General features: G+C 37.4%; 1 protein-coding gene across 1 annotated transcript in view; it reads right to left on the bottom strand.

The window, feature by feature from the left end:
* DDX10 (DEAD-box helicase 10) overlaps nt 1-21,129 on the bottom strand; it is a 193,869-nt gene that overhangs the window by 151,702 nt on the left and 21,038 nt on the right. The window contains exons 10-11 of the mRNA XM_074570042.1: nt 11,350-11,451; nt 3,311-3,398 (exon numbers count right to left, since the gene is read on the bottom strand). Of these exons, the coding sequence (XP_074426143.1) occupies nt 3,311-3,398; nt 11,350-11,451 (190 nt within the window). The remainder of the gene's footprint in view (nt 1-3,310; nt 3,399-11,349; nt 11,452-21,129) is intronic.

Here is a 21,129-nt window from a genome sequence, read left to right on the forward strand (position 1 = left end):
AAGGAGGGACATGTCTATGATAAATCACTTGTCCATACTTCAAGATTTTGAATATATACATAGCTTGTCTGCAAGATGACGCTGCACTGCTATCTATAAATGAAAAATTGCAACAAAAATGGCTTGAAAGAGTAATTAATTGGCAATTAACATAATTTCAAAATAAATTTAAGTTTTTTATCTGCAACATTGACAGACAGCCCATGTTTGATTTCACTTGTGCTATTTTTAAACTTTATCATTATTTTCTTTCGCCTAATTCAGAATTGTCTTTCTCTGCCTTTTAAGAGACCTTAAACAGCCAAAGCCAGAAAAAGAGAGCTTTGTTAGTATTTTCCTTCAAAATAAGACATTCTAAGTAAAATGATGCTGGCTTCCTACTCTTATCCTCCCCCAACCAGCTGCTCTGTCACTTCTGGTACAAATTGGTGTAACTGCAACTTCCTGTGCCAGTTGCAGATGATCATAACATGTCTCCAGGACATCTGGCCTGTACAACGTCTGGATGAAGCTTATGGTGACATTCCACAAGCTACAAGAAATACTTTGTGCACTACAAAAGCCTGAGATACCTGAACGCCAAAAGTAGTTTTAAAAGTAGTCCCTTGAACGTTGCTGTAGACATTTTATTCACAAAGCTTCCACTGACTTCCTCAGGCACACTGATTTAAGACTCTTTGTTTGGGAACGTTAGAATGACATTCCTCTGACCCAGTAAGTGTCTCTACTGCAGGCATCCAAGCCAGGTCACGTCACACAGGCTACCTTTGCAGTGCAAAGAAACTACCATTCGTCCATCCCAAAGGGTTTTTAAGGTATCTATGTCAGGATGCATCCTAAAACTGTCTATTCTTCTCTATCAGCTACAAATGAAAGCTCATGCAGACTAGCCGCCTAGGACATCTGAAGTTGGGTGAGATGAACCTCACCTTACGAGTTTAAATACAGAAACTTGCCTGTTTTTATATTCGAGTTCAGACGAAAGGCTACAACTCTTAGTTTATCTTTAAACATTCATAATCCCCTTTTCATTTAATCCTATCATTTGGGTTTACCAGAGTATCTTGAGGTGTCATCAATCCCCATGCTAGCTCAGACAAATAAAAAGTTATTTACACTAATACAGAAATTCTGCGAGTTTTTTCTTGGCTAGAACTTGTATTTCTCAGGCTTTGGCATTTGTGGATTTCTGATTTGGCCTTGTTAGTGCTCTTTGAATTTGACCTATATGTTTGTTTGTGTGGGGTTTTTTTTTTTAGTTTATTTTTTGGGGTTTTTTTGTGGGTGTTTTTTTTTTTTTTTTTTTTTTTTAAAGTGAGCTAAAAGATTTTCCTGTGTTTCTTCCAGTCATCTCGTCTCCCTGCATCTCAATTTGCACTCCTGATTTTGCATAGTTTGGAAGAAACTTGGTACAACTACAGAATTCATAGGTTCATGATACCTATACCATTTAAAAACAAACAAGCAAACCAACCTCAGAAAACCAAAATATTGCAGTGCTTCAATAACATAAGTAGTAAGCTCTATCCCAAAGAGTTAATGGCCTAAAGATATTACAAAACAAGGGAAGGGTCAGTAAACATGTCTAGTGATGGCAAGAAGAGGCTGCACAATGCCCAGAAATGTTTCACAGGCCATCTATCTTTTATAGCTAGCTCGTTCTAGTTCAGGAACCTACCTAGTTATTTTAAGTTTTCCTAACCTTCCCCAAATCTGCTGAAACCTTAGTGAAATTCACATACTGTTCGTGGAGTTTCCCAACGTTAATCAGGGCAGCAAAAAAATCTATTCATAGTCCCATTCACACACTTCTCCATTTTCCCCGGAAGATTTATTCTAAGCTATTTTGCTTCTCATTTAAATCGAAATGAAAGTTAAAATGCATTGGATTTTACCATTGAGAAAGGGCAAACTGTCATATATATTCAGGAGATACAACAATAGAAATTGATTAAGAAAGTGGGCACGTGAGGTGTACATGGTTTCATGTTTCTTACTTTTTAAGCCAAGGAATGGGATTGATACTTTTCAGTAACCTTTTTTATTATTATGATTTCAAAATGTTCTATACCAGGTCCCCAAGAAAAGTCCTCAGGAAGAACTACCAATTTACCTATCCCCTTCAATCAAAAGGGTTACTGAACTGAAAAGGGTACACAGTCCTATTCTCCTTTGTGCTACATAATGAGGATACATGATGAAAAGGATATATTTGTACTGATTTTACAGCTTTATGCTTTACAGAATCACAGAATAGTTGAAGTTGAACTTCCGGAGATCATCTAGTCCAGGCCCCTGCTCAAAGCAAGGTCAGGTAAAGCAGGCTGCTCAGGAACACACCAGTTTTTAATAGCCAGCAATGGAGACTGCACAGCCTCTCTGTGTAACCTGTTCCAGTGTTCAAACACCCTCACAATAAAAGATGTTTCTTGGGTTTAAATGAAGTTTTTCGCACATAAATTTGCACTCATTGCCCTCCTCTCCTGCCACTGGGCACCACTCAGAACGGCTCCACCTAATTTATATTTCTCTCCTAATACAGGAGAGTACTCAGTCATCTTTGTGGTTCTTCATTAGTCTTGTCTCCAGTAAGCCCATGCCCGTCTTGTACTGGAAGCCCAGAATCAAGCTTTGTGCTCCAGATGTGTCTCACCGGGGCTTAGTAGAGGGCAAGGAAAGGATCACCTCCCTTGACCTGCCAGCAGCAACCTGCCTAATGCCGCCCAGAATGCATTTGGCCTTCTTTGCTGCAAAGGCACATCGTTGGCTCGTGTTCAGCCCGTTGTCCACTAGGACAACCTGTTGCCCCAGGCTTTTTTCTGCAAAGTTGCTTTCCAGCCACTTGGTCCCAGCCTGTACTGGTGCATGGGATTACTCCTCCCCAGGTTCAGGACTCAAACAGCTGGGAAAGACTCAAACAAAACAGTAAAAACCCTCAAAAAGCTGAGAAGCAATGACTACTCAGTCAAAAATTACTTGCATACCTGAGACTCTAAAATGAATATATCCCCATTTATGCCTTAACTTTGGCACAGCAGCGGTAGGTCAGGTGGCTCTTCGGGCAGTAGGGTGATGAGCCCATGTTGAGCCCATGTCAACTCACGCAGGCTTTAACAGGCACACTTACCACCAACTTTTAATATGTGATTATTGTTTCTACTGATGCCATCTTTAAAGTTTAAAAATCAGAGTAATTTAGCTGTTCCAAACACTGCTGCTAGGGCACATATAAGTAGGTCAGTTATTCCAACAGCAGTTCTGTTTGACTAGCTTGCCTCAAAAACTATAGTGCAGCAGACAACTGACTTACCCTTTGAGCTTTGTCTTTTAACTCCTGATCTTGAGCTAAGAAAGCTTGCATCCGCTTTTGGATGTCTGTAAGTTTTTCAGGATTAATTCTAATTTAAAAAAAAAAAAAAGAAGAAAGTTAGCTTTAATTATTAGAACGCGCAAAAATAAGCAGCTATTAAGTTCTCAGGAGTATCTTCACATCTTCTGCATTGCTTTCATTTGCATAAAGCTATTACCACTCTGAACAAGCTTAGAATAGAACCATATTAAGGATGAAGCATACACTCCTCAAATGAATAATACAGAAAAGACAAATGGGAGTTCAGACTTTTTATCCAGAGACAGCTTCCAGTGAAGACGGTAAAACTTCTTCCAAAGCAAAGCCAAAATCAGCAGTAAAGAATTTCTTGAATTTATAAAAATGCTGAGAAAAAGATAGAGAAGCAGCAAAGTGAATTATAGTACTACTTTATACTGAGATTGCAGTTTTTACAAGGAAATTCTCAGCATTTTTGAAAGCTTAAATAAGATCCAATGCCCTGGGAATATTGAAATTTAAGTACTTCTTTCTTACAGCCAGAAGAGCAAAAATAAAGGATATTGAGATTAAACAGATTTAAGAGATCCTCAAGATATTGATCAAGTGAATAAAGAACAGGGACCATGTTATAGAAAATGCAATTAAACCTACTAAGAAGTTATACAAGTCCTCTCCCAGACTCTGGAATTTTACACTTATTCCAGTGACACCTACGTTATTCCAGGTTTATCTGCCCAGATCTTTTCTCATCTACTTCTAGTTTGGATCTGCTAGTGCCACCAAGTGTATCATACAACCCACCAAACATGGTAGGAGGGTAGCCCTCAAGCAGAGGTCAAGAGATACACAACTACCAGATTTCTTAATCTAGTTCTTGCTGCAGTGGGCCATCTTATCCCATACTGTACAACAAAACATAGCCTTTGCTGAAGGAAGTCAAGAAAAAAAAAAAAGTCAAAATCGTACTTCTTCACATAGCACTAAGTCAGTCTAAAAACAGGACTCTGATTAAAAAACATTTTATAGTCATTTTTTGTAACAAACTATTATGACTATCAATTATTCTTACTAAAAATGAAAACAGCAATTAAGCAAGGGGCTGGACAGTATTACCAAAGAATACTTTAATTTATAAAGACATCAAGCTTTATTCCCTCATCATTCCAATTTCTTATCTCTGTCAGATACAGCCAGTGGAAGGCTGTAGTGCACACAAAAGCTATTTAGCTACAGTTTTAGTGAAAGATCAAAAAGCCGAGTTCCAGTTTCAAGCCAGTAAATAATTTACTCTGAAACTGTAAAGACATGAGAGAAAAGAAGAGGCACGAAAAATTCAGTGGGACACAAACTGACCAAGTCGTCTTTGAAATGCAATGCAGAATGGAATGTACGCAAGATACCAAAGATAGAATAAATAAATAGAAAGAAGGCTCTTCTAGATTTTGTTCTATAAAACAAGATTGAGAAGGTAACAGTGAAAATATTTATGAACTAAGGAAAAATGGTAGAACTGCAAAATAAAAGCAGTGGTTTGCTTCGTACTGAATTGTAGCAGCAAGTACGAACACAAAGTATACTACCTCACTGCAGAGGAAAAACAGGAGGAAGAGTGGAAAAGTTGTCTAGATGAAATCAGCATGCTACAGTGACTCAAGAAGAAAGCTTAAAGTAGACCTGAAGACAAGTATAAAAAGAAATGTAAGAAATATAAGCACAAAATGAGATACAAAAAGAGAGGATAGCACGAGTAACAAAAACAAACAATAAAATTAACCTGAACAGCAGTAGTAAGACAGCCCAGAGAGGTACTGGATTGCTATTAAGTTATAGGAAAGCTATTAAAAGATGACCTCAAGGCACTTATATTAGCTAATGTCTTTTTTCCCTTGCCTTCACTCAAAGTGGCAGCTGCAATCAGACAGGGAACAACAGCTACAGCACAGTCCAAGCTCACACCAGAATTGCAAATCACAGGACAACAGGTACTTCGATAAATCAGATGGGTCAAAAGAACTTTGCTCCATAGCAGCTAGAGGGAAAGTCAGACCACTTTGAGTCACAGTTGTACCTTGAGTACTCATCTGAGACAGATAAAAATCTATGGGGACAGGGCAGGTAACCACAGTGCCCATCTTCAAAGGGAGCAAAACAAGAGAAGTTAAACAATTAGCTTTTTTCTTGATACCTAAAAAACAATTTGTAAGCACCTGAAGAAAACAAGCAAACACACAATGGCCAACATAGCTTAGAAGCAAAACGTGACTAATCAGTTTGATTATCCTTCACAGCAGCATTAGCAGGCTTTAAGAACAGGAAAGAAACAGCAGATGTCATATTTGATGTCATCAAAGCATCTGGCAGTTGCACATCCTCATAAGAGAGAAACACGGTCTACCAGAAATCTTTAAGCAAATGCAAAACTGGCCTTGGAGCTGCGCTCAAAGAGTATTTGGGCCTGTCAGCTACTTTCTGTTGACACTGTTAAACTCAAAATGCATACCAAGTTCCCGTTCTCACTGAGTCCCACTATCACTCGTTATTTTCTATGACTTGATTATTGCAGGAATATAATTCATTACTTAGAGGAAATAATACACCATTGGGGCTCCAAGCATAATGGACAATAATCTTAGACAAGATGCCACAACATTTTGTTGACTGCACATGAATTTTAGTTTGAGTAAAATGTTGAAATTTGCAAGAAAAGGGTTTGAAAAGACAGAAAACAGAAGATATTTTACAGTTAAAAGCACAGCAAGATAATGTGGTGTAAATCTAAGCAATGCCAACCAAGAATATGGTGCGCCAAGCACATTTTGAGGTTATGCGTTTGTTAATGAATGAGCAAATTTGTGACACTGCATATTAAAAAAGAAGTCATAATACTAGATTCTCTCCTCTCCAACGCTGTATCATGACAACCACCCACTGTCATCTTCATCTCATGCTGGGATTCCAAAAATAAGAAAGCTAGTCATTGCTAAATTGGATTTTGGTTTTAATGAGTTTGCATGTCTTTTTTTCTTTCTGAACAAATAAAACTCCTTACAATAATTATATACATGTGACTATGTGGAGAGACAAACGTAAATACTAAACACTAAAATGAATTATTGTCATTTATAATGTTGCCTAAACAGCTAAGAACCAGTGAGCTAGAACCAACTATGCAAAGACTAGAAGGGGTTTTTATGACATAGTCTGTCGTTTTAACTTTCTTTGTTACTCTGTGAGTACAAATCTTGCATTTAAGGAGCAATATAACTTTTTGAAACTGTTGTTTTGCCTAGCAGTTGCATAAATGGCCGCACTTGACTGTGCCATGATATAAATACGAACTCAGCTTGCCTCCTCTTATGAACTGATCAGACAGCGCTCTCCAAATTGCCTGGCGGATACGCACTCTGCTTTCCTCTCATTTCCCCTGCTTTTAACACTAGGATACAAGTGCTGTTTAACTACATATTCTCTCTTCCCTTTCCTCTCCAAGGCGTAATTTAAACAAAAAAAAAAACAACCACCAAAAAAATGATGCTGCCATGATGTAGCAAAACAATTTCTGTATTCAACCCAGCTTCCAAGCAGCAGCAGGTTTTGCTCTGTGCTCTCACCCTGGTTTCACTGGAAAACCTGGAAGGCTGGTGGGAGGAGGAAGAGCTGGGCCCTCAGGAAGCCTGCTCAGAGATCACACCCACCAGCAGATCACGTACAGGTGCACAACGACGCTGGGTAGTGACACCAATGGACTGTCCTACAGTAACGATGGTAATTGGGACACAGCAAGTTTCAATAGATTCTCCAGTATTAATACTACTGTCATGGGTAAGACATATCCAAGTATTCTCCTCTGTCAGAAAAAACAAGGTATTTTGTGGCTGTTACTGTTGTTTTCCACAAGACCATATTTTTGTCATAATATTAAAGAAAACAATATTACATCATGGGTATCTACGTACTTGCATTTCCCTCAGTAAAATTTTCTAGATGCAAAATTTCTTACGATAACCCCTTAGGAAGCAGTTCTTATCTTGTTACTCAAGAAAATTAGATGGGAAGAAGTAGTCTCAAGGTATTATTAAAACTAATTTCAGTTTACAGCTTGTACCTAAAACTCTGAAATTATAAACTCCTTATAAATATGAACATGATACTTAATACTTTCAGAGTAGCTTTTTTGCCATATTTGAATGCTTTAAAATATGATATTTATTATTGCATATTTTGCATTATTCTCTTGCTCTGTCTGAACGATGACAGAGACGTATTGTTAAAAGCACTACCTGTAAATTTGCAGCTTGTGCTGATTAGAAAGGTATGGTATACTAACAGGCTCTACAGGGAGCTTAGATTTAAAATTGAAAGGTAAGTAAGTAGTCCAAACCCTAGCCTTTTGAATAGGTATTCAGGAAAAAAGTTATTCCCCTCTGTCCTTTCAAATTATGGAACTGTTTTAAAAGGTCTGTCTAAATGAAATAAAGACATGTTAAGAGCTGTTTGTAAGTTAGAAAATACAAACCAAGGAAAGTAACAGAAAACTAGTTCTTGCAATCCCTGTGCAAGATAACGGGTTAACGAGAACAGCAAAACAAACACTTTAATTGACAGTGATGTTTTAGAAACAAAAAGCTTTCAGAATGAATTTCAGAAGTTGGAAGAATTAAATTATGTCAGCAGCGAGCAATGCTCATTGCCTTCTAACTCACAAGTTAAATCAATTCTTGAGAATCTTTAATTAGGTGAATATGCACAAACACCAGAAGACTTCAACAGAAGACATGGAACAAGATCCATGGTTTGATGGAACTTCTTCAACAATTTAACAACTGACAAAACACACCAGGGTTGTATTAATTGGGAAGCTAGCTAGAAGTAAACAATCTAAGAACATTTATAGTTTTTAGGATGAAATTGGTTTGCAATCCACAAATAATTACAAGAATTTTTTTTAAAGATTTTAGTTAGTATCTTAGAAGTATGATGCTAAACCACTTAAGCCTTAACCACACTAGGCAGACAATCCTCAGTAAAAGCACTGCCCTTCATTATGATGTTACAAATACCATGTAAATTTTACAGATTGAAAAACTGGATCTTGGGGCAGGCTGATAAAAATATATTATTAATCAAAAGTCCTGAATTTGCTTATAGTGATTGCAGTTAGGAATGTTACTTAAATGTCTTGGCTTAGGAAAAAAAATGACTTTTTGGGGTGGTGTTAAAAAAAAAAAAAGCAGAGAGTTTTCCATTGATGTAACACCAAATTAGCAAGAATGCGTTAAGAGACAACAGCCATGGATGTCTCTCCAGAAACACATCTAAGTTGCACTATAAATACAATACGCATTTATTGGGGGGGGGGAATGAAATATTTGACGACTTAAAATTGAATTGTTATTCTGGTACAAAAATACCAATTTGGATTTGCATGAATAAATACAGGCTAAAGAGGCTTTTTTACCATGTTCTATGATAAGCTGTTCAAACAATTAATTGTATTACTCAAGAAGTTAAAAGCCTAGCTGTCAAAGAAAGGTGAAACATTTGTAATATGCATGAGATCAGACATTTATTTAGTGAATATCAAAATAAAATAAATGATTTGAATAACTATCATTTTAAGAAAGAAATAGATGAAGTTTGGAAAAAGAGACAATTTGGTTAGGCTGTGGTGGTTATTCAACAGATCCTCTTAAAGCACTATGATGCTTAAAGGAAAAGAAAATATCAGACTTTAATTCAGTTTCCTTACTGATATTATCCACATTCATTTGGGGTTTGGTTTTTTTGTTTGGTTGTTGGGTTTTTTTTGTTGTTGTTGTGTGGGTTTTTTTAAACAGCAACGTGAAAACTTTAGGCATAATTAGATTTTTGGTAGTTGTTTAACTCTATTCTAGTCCTCATTTTTTCTGTTTTAGGAAAAGTTGTCTTATGTTTGAAGCTCACACATTCTACACAGAATTGATACCCACGTTTGACCAGAAAAAGTGCATTTACTTCACTGGCTGCTGTGTACTTGTTTGTTACATAGAAGCAGCATTATGAAGTGCAGTTCACAAGTGCTTCTGAAATGGCATATTCCATACATCAAAAATACTTCAAAAAAATAGAACTAAACCTTAAATCTGGAAAGTGGTATATGCATGTTTCTATTTTCTGCAGAAACGACAGCTTATGTCCAGGTGTGGCGTGTTTGGAGCGATGGCATCCAACTATGGTATCAAAAATGGCAGTCCTCAGGAAACCAAACAGAGTAATCAGCCCAGTGAGGCTGAACACCAGAGTACTCGTAAAAGACTAAGATTCAGTAGGAAATGACAGTATTTTGTGGTTATCCTTCCAAGCTCTTGCTTCCTTCCCCTTCACTATAGCTAATCACACAAGCCTTCCTTTCCATTGGTGAAAGCGAAATAAGAAGTTTGTTACAAGTCACCATCATATCAAATTGCAATCGACCAGGCTATCCTGGCTTACCTTAGTGCATCACATTATTGAATTTACAATAGAAAAAGCTAATGAAGTGAAAAATATTCTCATTTAGGAGATTTTAATAACGACAAACCCCAAGGAATGTGTTCACTTTGTTCCTTAACTCAAGTTTGGACATAAAAGTATATGGAAAGTGTAACAAAAAACAGATAACAGTATAAATAGTGGCAATTTCTTACCATCCTTCCTCACACTAGAATTCAAAGAATAAAGTATAGTTAATTTTGAGCAGACCTGAAGGATTAAGCAACAAGGCAATAATAACCACTTAAAGTTTCACCCTACTTTGATTTCTTCTCAAAAACGGTTATTCCACGAACACTTTCTGCATACAGTTAATTACCTTCTTTGCTTAGATATCCGTGTCTTCACATTCAAACCACAGCTTTTCAAAATAAGAGAGTCCTAGCCCTGCTCATATCCACTTATACAGAAACTTAACTTTGCACCTGGTCATCCTTCTCTGGATTTCTTCTAGCTCCCCTCTACTATTTTTGGCATGGTGTAACCTCAACTACATAAGTATTCAAAATTGAGTCAGGCTCATGCCACATTTTCTGGCTTGCTTTCAATTCTTCTTCCACGTTTCCTTCACATTCTGTTTCCTCTTTTGATTTAGCGGAAGACTGACAAGCTCAAAGAACAATGAACACCTTCCTACCTATAGCTGCCAATTAAGAAATTACCACCGATGCTTCTTATTCTTTTACAGTTAGGGTTTTTGTCTTTCCTACGTGTCCGTTACTCTGCACTTAACAGACACTGGAAATATAAGTGCTTTTTTATTTTTACATGGTATCATTACATGCTTCTGCAATTCTTTCGGAGTCATTTCTTTTTTGTACAGATAGCATAGACTTCTATAGGTCTCCATCAGAATACTCTCTCTGGTATCTAAAATGACGATTTAGCCACACCTTTTATTTCCTGTTCTTCAACTAACTGAGTCAGAAAGATCATGGCAAATTGGAGAAACAGTCTAGAACTAAAGAAAAGACAGGTAAGAGAAACAGAAACAATAAGAGGTATATAAACATACAAGGACAGATTAAAGAAATTGTAATTGGTTGATCAGCAAAAGAAAAGAAGAGAAAGAGACAGCATGATAATGTTCACTTACATAGAAAGTAAGAGAATACATAATCTTCCATATATTCTTGGCAAAGGACAAAAGAAGTATTTCACTTAAATTACTTGCAAGGCTTATCAGACACTTGAAGAAAAAAACCTTAATGTCAGGAAGTGTTAAGTATAGATGAGATCACTTTGGGAAGTTGTGAAAATATTCATTGACAAGTTGGACGAGCATCTGATAAGAATGATGCCAATCATGCCTTTGGGAAAGGGGACGGAATAGGTAACCTCTCAAGGTCTTTTCCTTCTACAATACTATCAAAATCAAATTATTTCCCTTGTGTGTCCAGCTCCAGGCAATTCAAGCACTTTACTCCGTCAGGATTGTCATAGACTCATCACACATTGTTCCTGTAGAAAGACGGCTGAATAACAAAGACGAGCCATTAGTCACTTACTTGATTTCACTGACAGGTACCTTCCTCTGTGCCAGCTGTTCCACCATGCCTTTTTCTTCTGAGGGAAGCAATACTAACAAAGCTTCACCACCTTCTTTGTATCTGATTGGAAACACAAAAGAGAGACCTCAAGCAAACATGCAAAAAATACAAGTTTTTGTTGATGTTTTCAATAACCAATGAGAATTCACATTTGCTTCCTTATAAGCAGCCCAAAGAGCAGACAAAAATGCTCACTTTACAAAGGGAAAAGAAAAGACAAACCAGTTAAATGACTTGCCAATAACTCTACTTGAGCTGATTTCAAAACTACACCTACAGCACTAAACATCTGCGACTAAGGCATATATTCAGATCAGTGGATCTTTTATTTCCTAGATTAGAAATATTTCTGTGGTAATCAAATGGCACCTGATCAAAGCTTACAACACTAGAAGATGTGGGCGCTTGCATTCATCCATTACTGACAGGCCAGTATTAACACCTGGTAACTACTAATTCTCTTTTGCACGTTCTGCAAGCGTAAAGGCTAGGAAAGGAAAAGTGCCTTGATCCCAAAGAACGCCTACTTGCATGTTCAACAAAGACTACTTTTCTAACAGGTCACAAAGGCATCACTGAAAGACAAGCATAAAAACAAGAGTTCTTTCATTTATAGAAGCAGGTTTTAGGTGCAAAAGAAAAAATACAATCAAACTGATCCAGTAAGTACACATCTAGTATTCACCCTTCAATGCACTTAACAGATGTAGCAAATGTAGCTGACTTGGTAATTACTCCAGATACATGGTTGGCAAAGAAATAAAAATTCTTTTATTTTATTCTTAGAGCATCTTCATGATCACTTTCTTCTTGTGTAAGAAAACGTCAGTTCCTACTTTTGCCAAATTTAACTGCTTGACGACATTCATGGAGAACAAAAAACACCCATCAGCATTAGTAGACAAACAAGACAATGGGTTTAAGTCATCCTGAGGAAGTAGTGTCACAGTTCAACCCCAGCCAGCAACTAGAACCACACAGCCACTCGCTCACACCCTACCCCCTTTTTCCCCTCCCAGAAGGGTGGGGAAAAAAGTTTGGAAAAAAAGGAGGGGAAAGGGAGGGAAAAAAAAAAAAATCTGATGGATTGAGATAAAGACAGTTTAATAGAAACAAGACCAGTAAAGGGATAATAACAACAATAATAATAACAATGACACAGGTCACTTTCACCGCCCGGTGAATTGGCACCATCCAGAGCAGTGATGCTGGATTCCCACCACGGCCAACACCCATTTATATACTGAGCATGACGTCTACGGTATGGAATATTCCATTGGCCATACCATTGTTCCGTCTATGCTTCTATGGGAAGCTAAAAAAAGTCCTTGAATAGTGTAAACATCAGTTAGCAACATCTAAAACCAGCATTCACTATAAAGAAAATTAACTCTTTCCCAGCTGAAAACAGGAGAAGCAGTAACAATGAGTTAGCTGTTCTGCATTATCTAAATCCGTATCTATTGTAACATATATATTATTTCTTTGTTTACATTTACAAACAGTTCTTACGAGTACAGATTGATAGGAAAATCATACAATCATTTAGGTTGGAAAAGACCCTTGGGATCATCGAGTCCAACCATCAACCCCACTCTACAAAGTCCTCCCCTACACCATATCCCTTAACACCACATCTAAACGAGTCTTAAACACATCCAGGGATGGTGACTCCACCACCTCCCTGGGCAGCCTATTCCAGTGTCTGACCACTCTTTCTGTGAAGAATTTGTTCCTAATGTCCAGCCTAAACCTACCCTGCTGCAGCTTGAAGCCATTCTCTCTTCTTCTATCACTAATTACCTGTGAGAAGAGACCAGCACCAACCTCTCTACAATGGCCTTTCCAGTAGTTGCAGAGAGTGATGAGGTCTCCCCTCAGCCTCCTCTTCCTCAAACTAAACAGTCCCAGCTCCTTCAATCGCTCCTCATAAGATTTATTCTCCAGGCCCTTCACCAGCTCCGTTGCCCTCCTCTGCACTCACTCCAGCACCTCGATATCTCTCTCGTATTGAGGTGCCCAAAACTGGACACAATACTCAAGGTGTGGCCTCACCAGTGCTGAGTACAGGGGGACAATCACCTCCCTCCTTCTGCTGGTCACACTATTTCTAATACAAGCCAGGATGCCATTGGCCCTCTTGGCCACCTGGGCACACTGCTGGCTCATGTTCAGCCGCTCGTCAATGAGAACCCCCAGGTCCTTTTCTGCCAGGCAGCTCTCCAGCCACACTTCCCCAAGGCTGTAGCGCTGCATGGGGTTGTTGTGGCCCAAGTGCAGGACCCGGCACTTGGCCTTGTTGACGCTCATACCATTAGCGTTGGCCCATCGATCCAATCTATCCAAGTCTCTCTGTAGAGCCTCCCTATCCTCATGCAGATCAACACTCCCACTTAACTTGGTGTCATCTGCAAACTTACTCATGATACACTCTATGTCCTTATCAAGATCATCAAAAAATATTGCATAGAGTCCTTCACCATCTAAAAGCCACCAAACTAAATTTCAGAAATATGCCAAAATTGGACACAATCCAATTTAGAGTGAACCGATAACAGCAATGTGTGGGACAAAGCAAAATGAGTGGTGTGTTACTATGTAGAGCAGCTCTAAGTGACAAGAGATACTCACACAGAAGTCCCTAGGCAGCAGCAGAGTATTAAGTCTATACATAAACTCTATGACTGCAAGTATTCCATTTATTTGAAACAGAAAAAACTCGTATTATTTTTCAAGTGTAATTTTATATCAAATTATTTACTACATTAACAGGCCTTTGGTTTGGTTCCTACTCCAGTCATATTTGTCTTTTTTTCCTACGCTGGTAAAACTTAAGAATATCTGGTGTGTCTATAAGGAAATTTAACTGTTTCCTCGATCTTTATTCCACTTAGCCTCTTGCCATTCCATAAATCTTCAGCTTCTGTTACTTCTTCATACGTTCTCCTGTAAGGTCTTTACTCCAATTGCATTCACTCTTCTCCATCAAGAAAAGGATTTTATACAAAAGGTATAAACTGTCAGCAGAAGGGTGGGAGATGTTACTAGTTTGTCTTTGGGTCACAGACCCCACAGAACAAGACTATATAACGCATCTTTCCGATAAAAGCTCAGCAATGACAGAAAAAAAAAAAAAAACTCAGTTCAGTCACTGTGGAGAGAAAAGGGAACATAAGTGTTATTTAAGGAAGTATTAGAGTCAAGATTCCTTGGCTTAAGAAAGGTTTTAAGTTGGAGGCCAGAGAGCACAGAAGCACGTTCTCAGGCACACCAAACCAGAATCGTGGCATTAACTGATAAAAATCATTTCAGACTGAATACAGGGAGCCCACATTTCTCCAAGTATAAACAGCTATCACTTGGCAAAAACAGTACTGCAGAACTGTTTGAAAACTATAAACACTGTCTGTCACAGCATAGTAAGCAATGCAAGTAGCAACAAAATCTGCAGTTAAAACAGTCTGACAGCTTTTATTACAGCTCTTTGCTTTCATTTGATGAATTTGAAAAATCACAACAAAATGCTCTCGGATGCCTTTTTTTTTCCCCCCAGTGCTATATACGTGATGGGCTTGGGGACTGACATTTAAAGATAATTTTAAAAGGTTTAATAAATGTTTTCATCATGAGATTTTAATCCTTACATTCTAGATTTTGAGATTTGACATGAAAACCAAATTGATACAAGAGGAGAGTCCCTGCCACACAAAAACACTATGTAAATTTACTAGTTTTATATGGTTTGGTAAGAGAACCAAAAGACATAGGATATTTGGGTTTTGTCCCAAAAAATACTGCTTTAGGGTTTCGGGTGAGGGAGAGATATTGTATCAAAACTATACTAACTTGATGTTAATCCATTTAATTAGTAGACCTAAAGTGTTCTTAATGCAGAAATATCGGCTTGTAGAACGTTTCTTAAAAAAAGAGCTGGAAAGCAACCCGTATGCTTGGTTTAAGGCAATTCATTATTTTACCAACAGCATATGAGGATTTAAGTTACTGCTGACCAAACATTCCATGGATGTTTGGGTCCTTTATATAATAATTAAGGTTGGGAATGACCTCCCTATATAGACCAAGTGTACCTTGTAAGAAAGCTCTATATATTTTAACGCACCCAAATTCCAGATGATATTTCCACAAAGCGGGTGCATGTCAGACGCTGCCACCGCCTGAACAAGAAATGAAACCCTGGAAAGCCACTGAACCTTAGAGGACTTTGCATTTTATGGCAAAAATCGATGATCACAGTTCCAAGGCAGCTAGTTAGTCATCAAAAGAACTCAGAGCACTGTTGGAAAGAAGGATGAAAATATTCTCTTTTATCTACCCAAGGTTTGTATCAGACAGGAAGACAGAAATAATACTGCTGCCTATACCAGCCTCACCAACTTAGAGAACACCACACAGCTCTGTTGTTCTCTTCAAAACAAATGCTAGAAAAGGAAAGGTCTCAGAAGAGTTATGAGAATGATCACATAAAAATAAACAAAGAAGAGACAGAGGTTTCCAAACATCTATTCTTTCTCACCTTTTGGCAACTCTTAAGAAAAAAAATTTTAAAAAGCAACATTAAAAATATTTCTCAGAGCTGATGCCTTCAGAATTACAAAGAGACTGAAAGACATGTGGGAATTGTTGATGCAGTGTATTCTTTCTCCATACCTATTTTGGAAATATTAATTTTTTTAAATGCCAGTATTTTCAACATACTTGAAGTTAAGGAGGGACAGTCTTTACCCTTTTTTATATTTTAAGTGTGATTTAATTAATTAAAATAGATATTTTTATATTAATGTGATTCTTCGGAGCTAAACATGAAAATGAAATCATTACAGAATTGAGAAAGCTGAAGAAAACCAAATGATCTTAAGTACCATCTGGGAAGGTTTGTATCTGTTCGGTGTCCCCAGTGGGTGTTTACGTAAAGAAAGCAAAATGCAAGCTTATTAAAAAAAAAAAAAAAAAAAAAAAAAAAAGGAGTTTTACTTAGGCAGAGTATTATCGCATTTCTCAAAGAAGAAAAGAACAACTTAGTAATATGCTAGTACAAATATTATGATCTTAAAGATAACCTCAAGAAGGGAGGTTGCGGTGGAAAACTTAAGCTTTTAAAAGTGTTTTCTCTGTGTCCTTCATGCTAAAAGCCTCTGTATTGGCAAACTTATGAAAGCATAAGCTACTAAAAACAATAAAGAAAAGAACACTTCTGCTCAAAATTTGTTTCTATAACAATGACAACTAAAACACAGTAGAAAAGAACATCCCTCAGTATGCTAAAGGAATAAAGTTCTCCACTAAAGCCAACAAAAGAACATTCTTTTAGTTTATTTTCAGTAGACAAATAAAACCTTTAAACCTACATAGGTGACAAAGCAGCAAAGAGTTAACCTCAGCTGCCGAAATTCTTCAGCATGAGGACTACTGCAGGTAAGAAGACATTAGGAGAAGTTCTCCCCATTCTCGCTGACTGTAGCCCTCAAGCTCTCCATCATCACCAAAACCAAACATCTGTCCTAAAATGCTAATTCACTCTGGTGATTTATTATTCACTAAGCATGCACCTCAACTGTGCCGGAGAAAACTAAATTAAAAACCTCAAACTAATCAAACTTTCCTGGACCGTGTGGTAATTGATGATATTACTTATCTTGTCATCTCCTCAAGGTGATCAAGAAACCACAGCAGGGACTCATCTTTGCATTGCAATCTTAACAGTCTCTTAGGATACCAGATATAATTAATTCCAGTTCTACAGAAAATTGCATCTTACTTGTAGAAAGTCTTTGGAAAAAAAAAAAAAACAAAAAAACAAAAAACCTCTCATACTTCTAGTTCACGTGTCTTGTTTTCTAGAGTCTGTTGGCTTCAGTACTTATCAAAAAGGCAAGTAACTTCTCTGCAACTCAATCTTGACTTACAAGCAAGGAAGCAGTGACAAATCATCATTAGCACTATAAAGCTAAGGGTAGGAACGATATATTTACACTGACTGCAGATGAGAAAAAGGATGCCCGTAATCAAGGGCAAGCACCAAAGGCTGGATGAGAAGGAAATGGGATAAATTATTTAGGACAATACAGTACTGGCTAATGAGAAGTAGAGAAAAATGGTTTAAACGTCAAGGGCACCATTTCCCTAGTAAAGAAACACAAAGACTTGCCAGATAGTTTCATTTCATACCAAAAAAATAAATAAAATAGATTCTGTCATGGTGAGTGAACTATCCTCTTGATTTTAGCTTTTCTATCTTAAACTTCTGCTAAAAAAAAAAATCAGGCTGAGCTAACAGGTGGTATCAAGCATGAAGGAACTAATAGCACCATGACAACTCAGTGAGGACAAGATGAGGAAAAAAAAATGCTTTTCGCACAGGCCAAACAGACAATTTTTGCTAATCTTAACCTATCTTAACTTACCCTTGGTCAGATCCAGCCAAAGGCTGCATATACCCCTAGCCAATACTATTAGAAGTAAACAATACTACCATCATCACAAAGGCAATAAATGAAACCGCACCACGGTTATTAATGAATTCCACCTTGCCATGCAGCTAGAGTTGAGCTTCCTCAAACTACATTCAGAGTCATTTTACATCCTTGCCACAACCATCGTAACATACAATTAAGTTAAATGCACTATATTTTAATTGTCAGTGACATACAAGTTCATGGTGATACCAGAACAAAATAGGAATCATCTGATTAATGGCCATCATGCACCAGTGTACTGCTCTAGGGCAGACATCCAATAGGAAAAAAAATTATGGAAAAGCCACAGAAAGTGAACTGTAAGGACATCCTGCATGGATATGCAGACCTTACAGGAAATGTTATACAGGTTGTCTCGAACAGATGTACGGCAACATGTTTCCCTAACATTTGTATTTCATAAGATATAAGTTGATGCCAAATTTCAAGGGAGTTAAAAGCAGTATTTCTGCTTTGTTTGGCAAGAAAAAAATAATCTATTTTAAAACCTGGCAAAAGAGAAAATGGAGATGATGAGATAATCATAAAATTTGGGGGAGGAAGGTTGTGGAGATAAAGATACTTGCATTACAGTTTCCTGAACTGGAATGCTTCCCATTACAGAAAACTCAATATAAAGGAGCTGATAGCATTTTTGAAGATATTTACTACACATGAACATTCAAGGAAACATAACTATATAATTTTTATACTTTGGAGGCCATACGTCTACTCCAAAAAGTGTGGTTTGTGGGGTTTTTTAATCTGTAACTTAAATGGGACTTTACCAATTTGACTTGATCAAAGATCTAATTTTAGCCTAACTGGGCCAGAATGGATAGTATCAACATATGCTGTCATCTCACCTGTCAAAAGATGTAGAAGGAAGTAAGGTATCACTGCAAAAACTTGTTAGCTTAAATCAAAGCCCATTCCTAAAAAAGTCTTGCATTCCCACACCAACAAGCCACCTTCAGGTACATTAGCCCTGCAGAAACACTGCACCGTAGACCCCTTCAGAGAAAGGAAATCAGGCATAAAGGAAGCCAAATCAACTTCTCAGCTGTCTCTTTCTCACCCAGATCAAATTTGCTAGAGACTTACCAGAAGTAAGCAAAAGACTGTTCTACTTAAACCGTTAAGGTCAGTAAGTTAAGCATTTGGAATAGCATCAAAACCAAGCCCACTAAGTTTGCCTTGTTAGCGTGTGCATAATGATACACTCTAATTACACATTTGCACTCTTCTTCCACCGGACCCTTTGTTCATCATACACAGTCGCCAAACTCTTAATATAAAACTATTTAATAGTTACTTCCACTGTGAAGCCAAATTATTCACTATGTAAGACAATCATTTACTCACTGCTCACTATTCACACCCTTCTCAGAACATAAATACTCTGGAGCACTTGATTTTGCAACAATAATGTACTTTAAACCTCTGCATACAATTTTAGTTTCCATAAAGACTTGAGAACAAGAAAATTCCATCACATGAAATAACTGAGAAGCAAAATTCAAAAAGCAACATAGATTCCTGCTTCTAGAGCAAATATCTACCCCTGTCAAGACAAAGAATATGCCAGTGAAATTATATAGGTATTTGTTAATATACATGCTATTGCAATTGAGACTTGAGGATGAGGAGGAAAAAAAACCCTGGCATATGATTCTAGGATTCATCTGTTGTAAGAAGGACTTGAAAAGCAATTGAAAAATCTATTATTTCTAGCATTAGTTTATGTTTTGTTTTAAAAGTCTTCTAAATTCCTTGATAAAAAAACTACAGTAGTGAAGGAAAAAGCATTTCACTGATGCACATGTTTGTCTGCGCTGCACTCTTTTTATATAAAGGAACAATATAAGACATCTATAAAAATTATCCAAACCATATGAAAATGGACAGTTTTATTCCAAAAAGACTTATTTCAATCTGATATGCATACGAATAAATCTGTTCACCCACACACTATCCTTCAACAAAGAGAAACTAATATCCATATCTACCCCTAAGGCCTTCCACAGAAATATAATAATTCAGAGTTTTGTTTTAAAATTCAACTATTAAATCAGATTATATAGCTACCATTTTTAAACATATTTCTTAAACAACGTAACAGCTTTAGGTCTTTCATATCGGGCTCAATTCAGGCGAAACTTTGCTTCCAATTATACTACCTTCCGGGCCTCTGACACGATGAGGACTGGTGAAATCTAAGCTTCAAACCAAGAAAACAATATTTCTCCAAGCCTGGCAGCAAGAAGAGTTTTATCTACTGTTTGTACCTTCTACGCTGCTAGGTTTCTTCTCTAATGTGGTAATTTGTTATTCTATTTTTTTAAGTGACAAATGAGCACAGAAAACAAATGCATGAATATCAGAATTTCTATCCCATCTACATGATCAATAGTCTCTTTTTGTATATTTTTCTTTAAAACAACAAATCTTTAACCGGAGATTTGTGCGCGCAGCTAACAAACTGTGCTGTATGATCTACAGCAAGTCCTACTAAAGCAGCCCAACAAAAACTACAGCAGACCAGCAAGCATGCTCGCTATTCACAGCTGAGCAAACGCTGCAGACAGCCCGTGGGCGCTGCTGGTTCCTTGATTCAGCCAGGGAGAAGAGCTCTTTCCCATGGGTTGTGAACAGCCCAACATCCCACAGAGCATTTAAAACAAACAACAAAAAGTGAACAGGCTTCATTTTTTAGTTTTGCTTTAGCTCATTTCTAATGTTTTGTTCACTCCTTAGTTCAGTATACTAATAAAAAAAAACTATCAGTAAATATTGCTATGAAGTTAGAGATTGCTTCGGGGTTTGTTTATTTTGGGGTTTCTTATGTTTTCTTTTCCTTTGATCACTTAATATCCTTTTCCTTCTCCCATCTGGACAGTAGCCTGTTTAAATCTATTGCCAAGTTCCAAGAGCCACGCAACTGGGTTTTATTCATACCACAAAACCATAATCCCCTTCATTCAGTCGGACCGTCCAGGCGTCCTTGTTTGCCAGACAGACTTAGTCACAGGCAGTAACGGACAAGAACAGGCAGTGGCTCACCAACCTTATCCTGCTAGTCTCACAATGCAAAAGGCCTTGGGAGGTTGTTGAGTGCTCCAGCCTGGACTGTAAGCAATCCATCTTCTGCAGCAGCTGCGTCCACTCTACTGCATTAAAATACATGTGCTTATTTATTTTTTATTACAGCTTACAGGATGGCTTCATGTCAGCAGGTAATAACCTTAGAAACTTAATATTTCAG

Source organism: Larus michahellis, chromosome 1 (assembly GCF_964199755.1).
Source record: "Larus michahellis chromosome 1, bLarMic1.1, whole genome shotgun sequence".
Taxonomy (NCBI): domain Eukaryota; kingdom Metazoa; phylum Chordata; class Aves; order Charadriiformes; family Laridae; genus Larus; species Larus michahellis.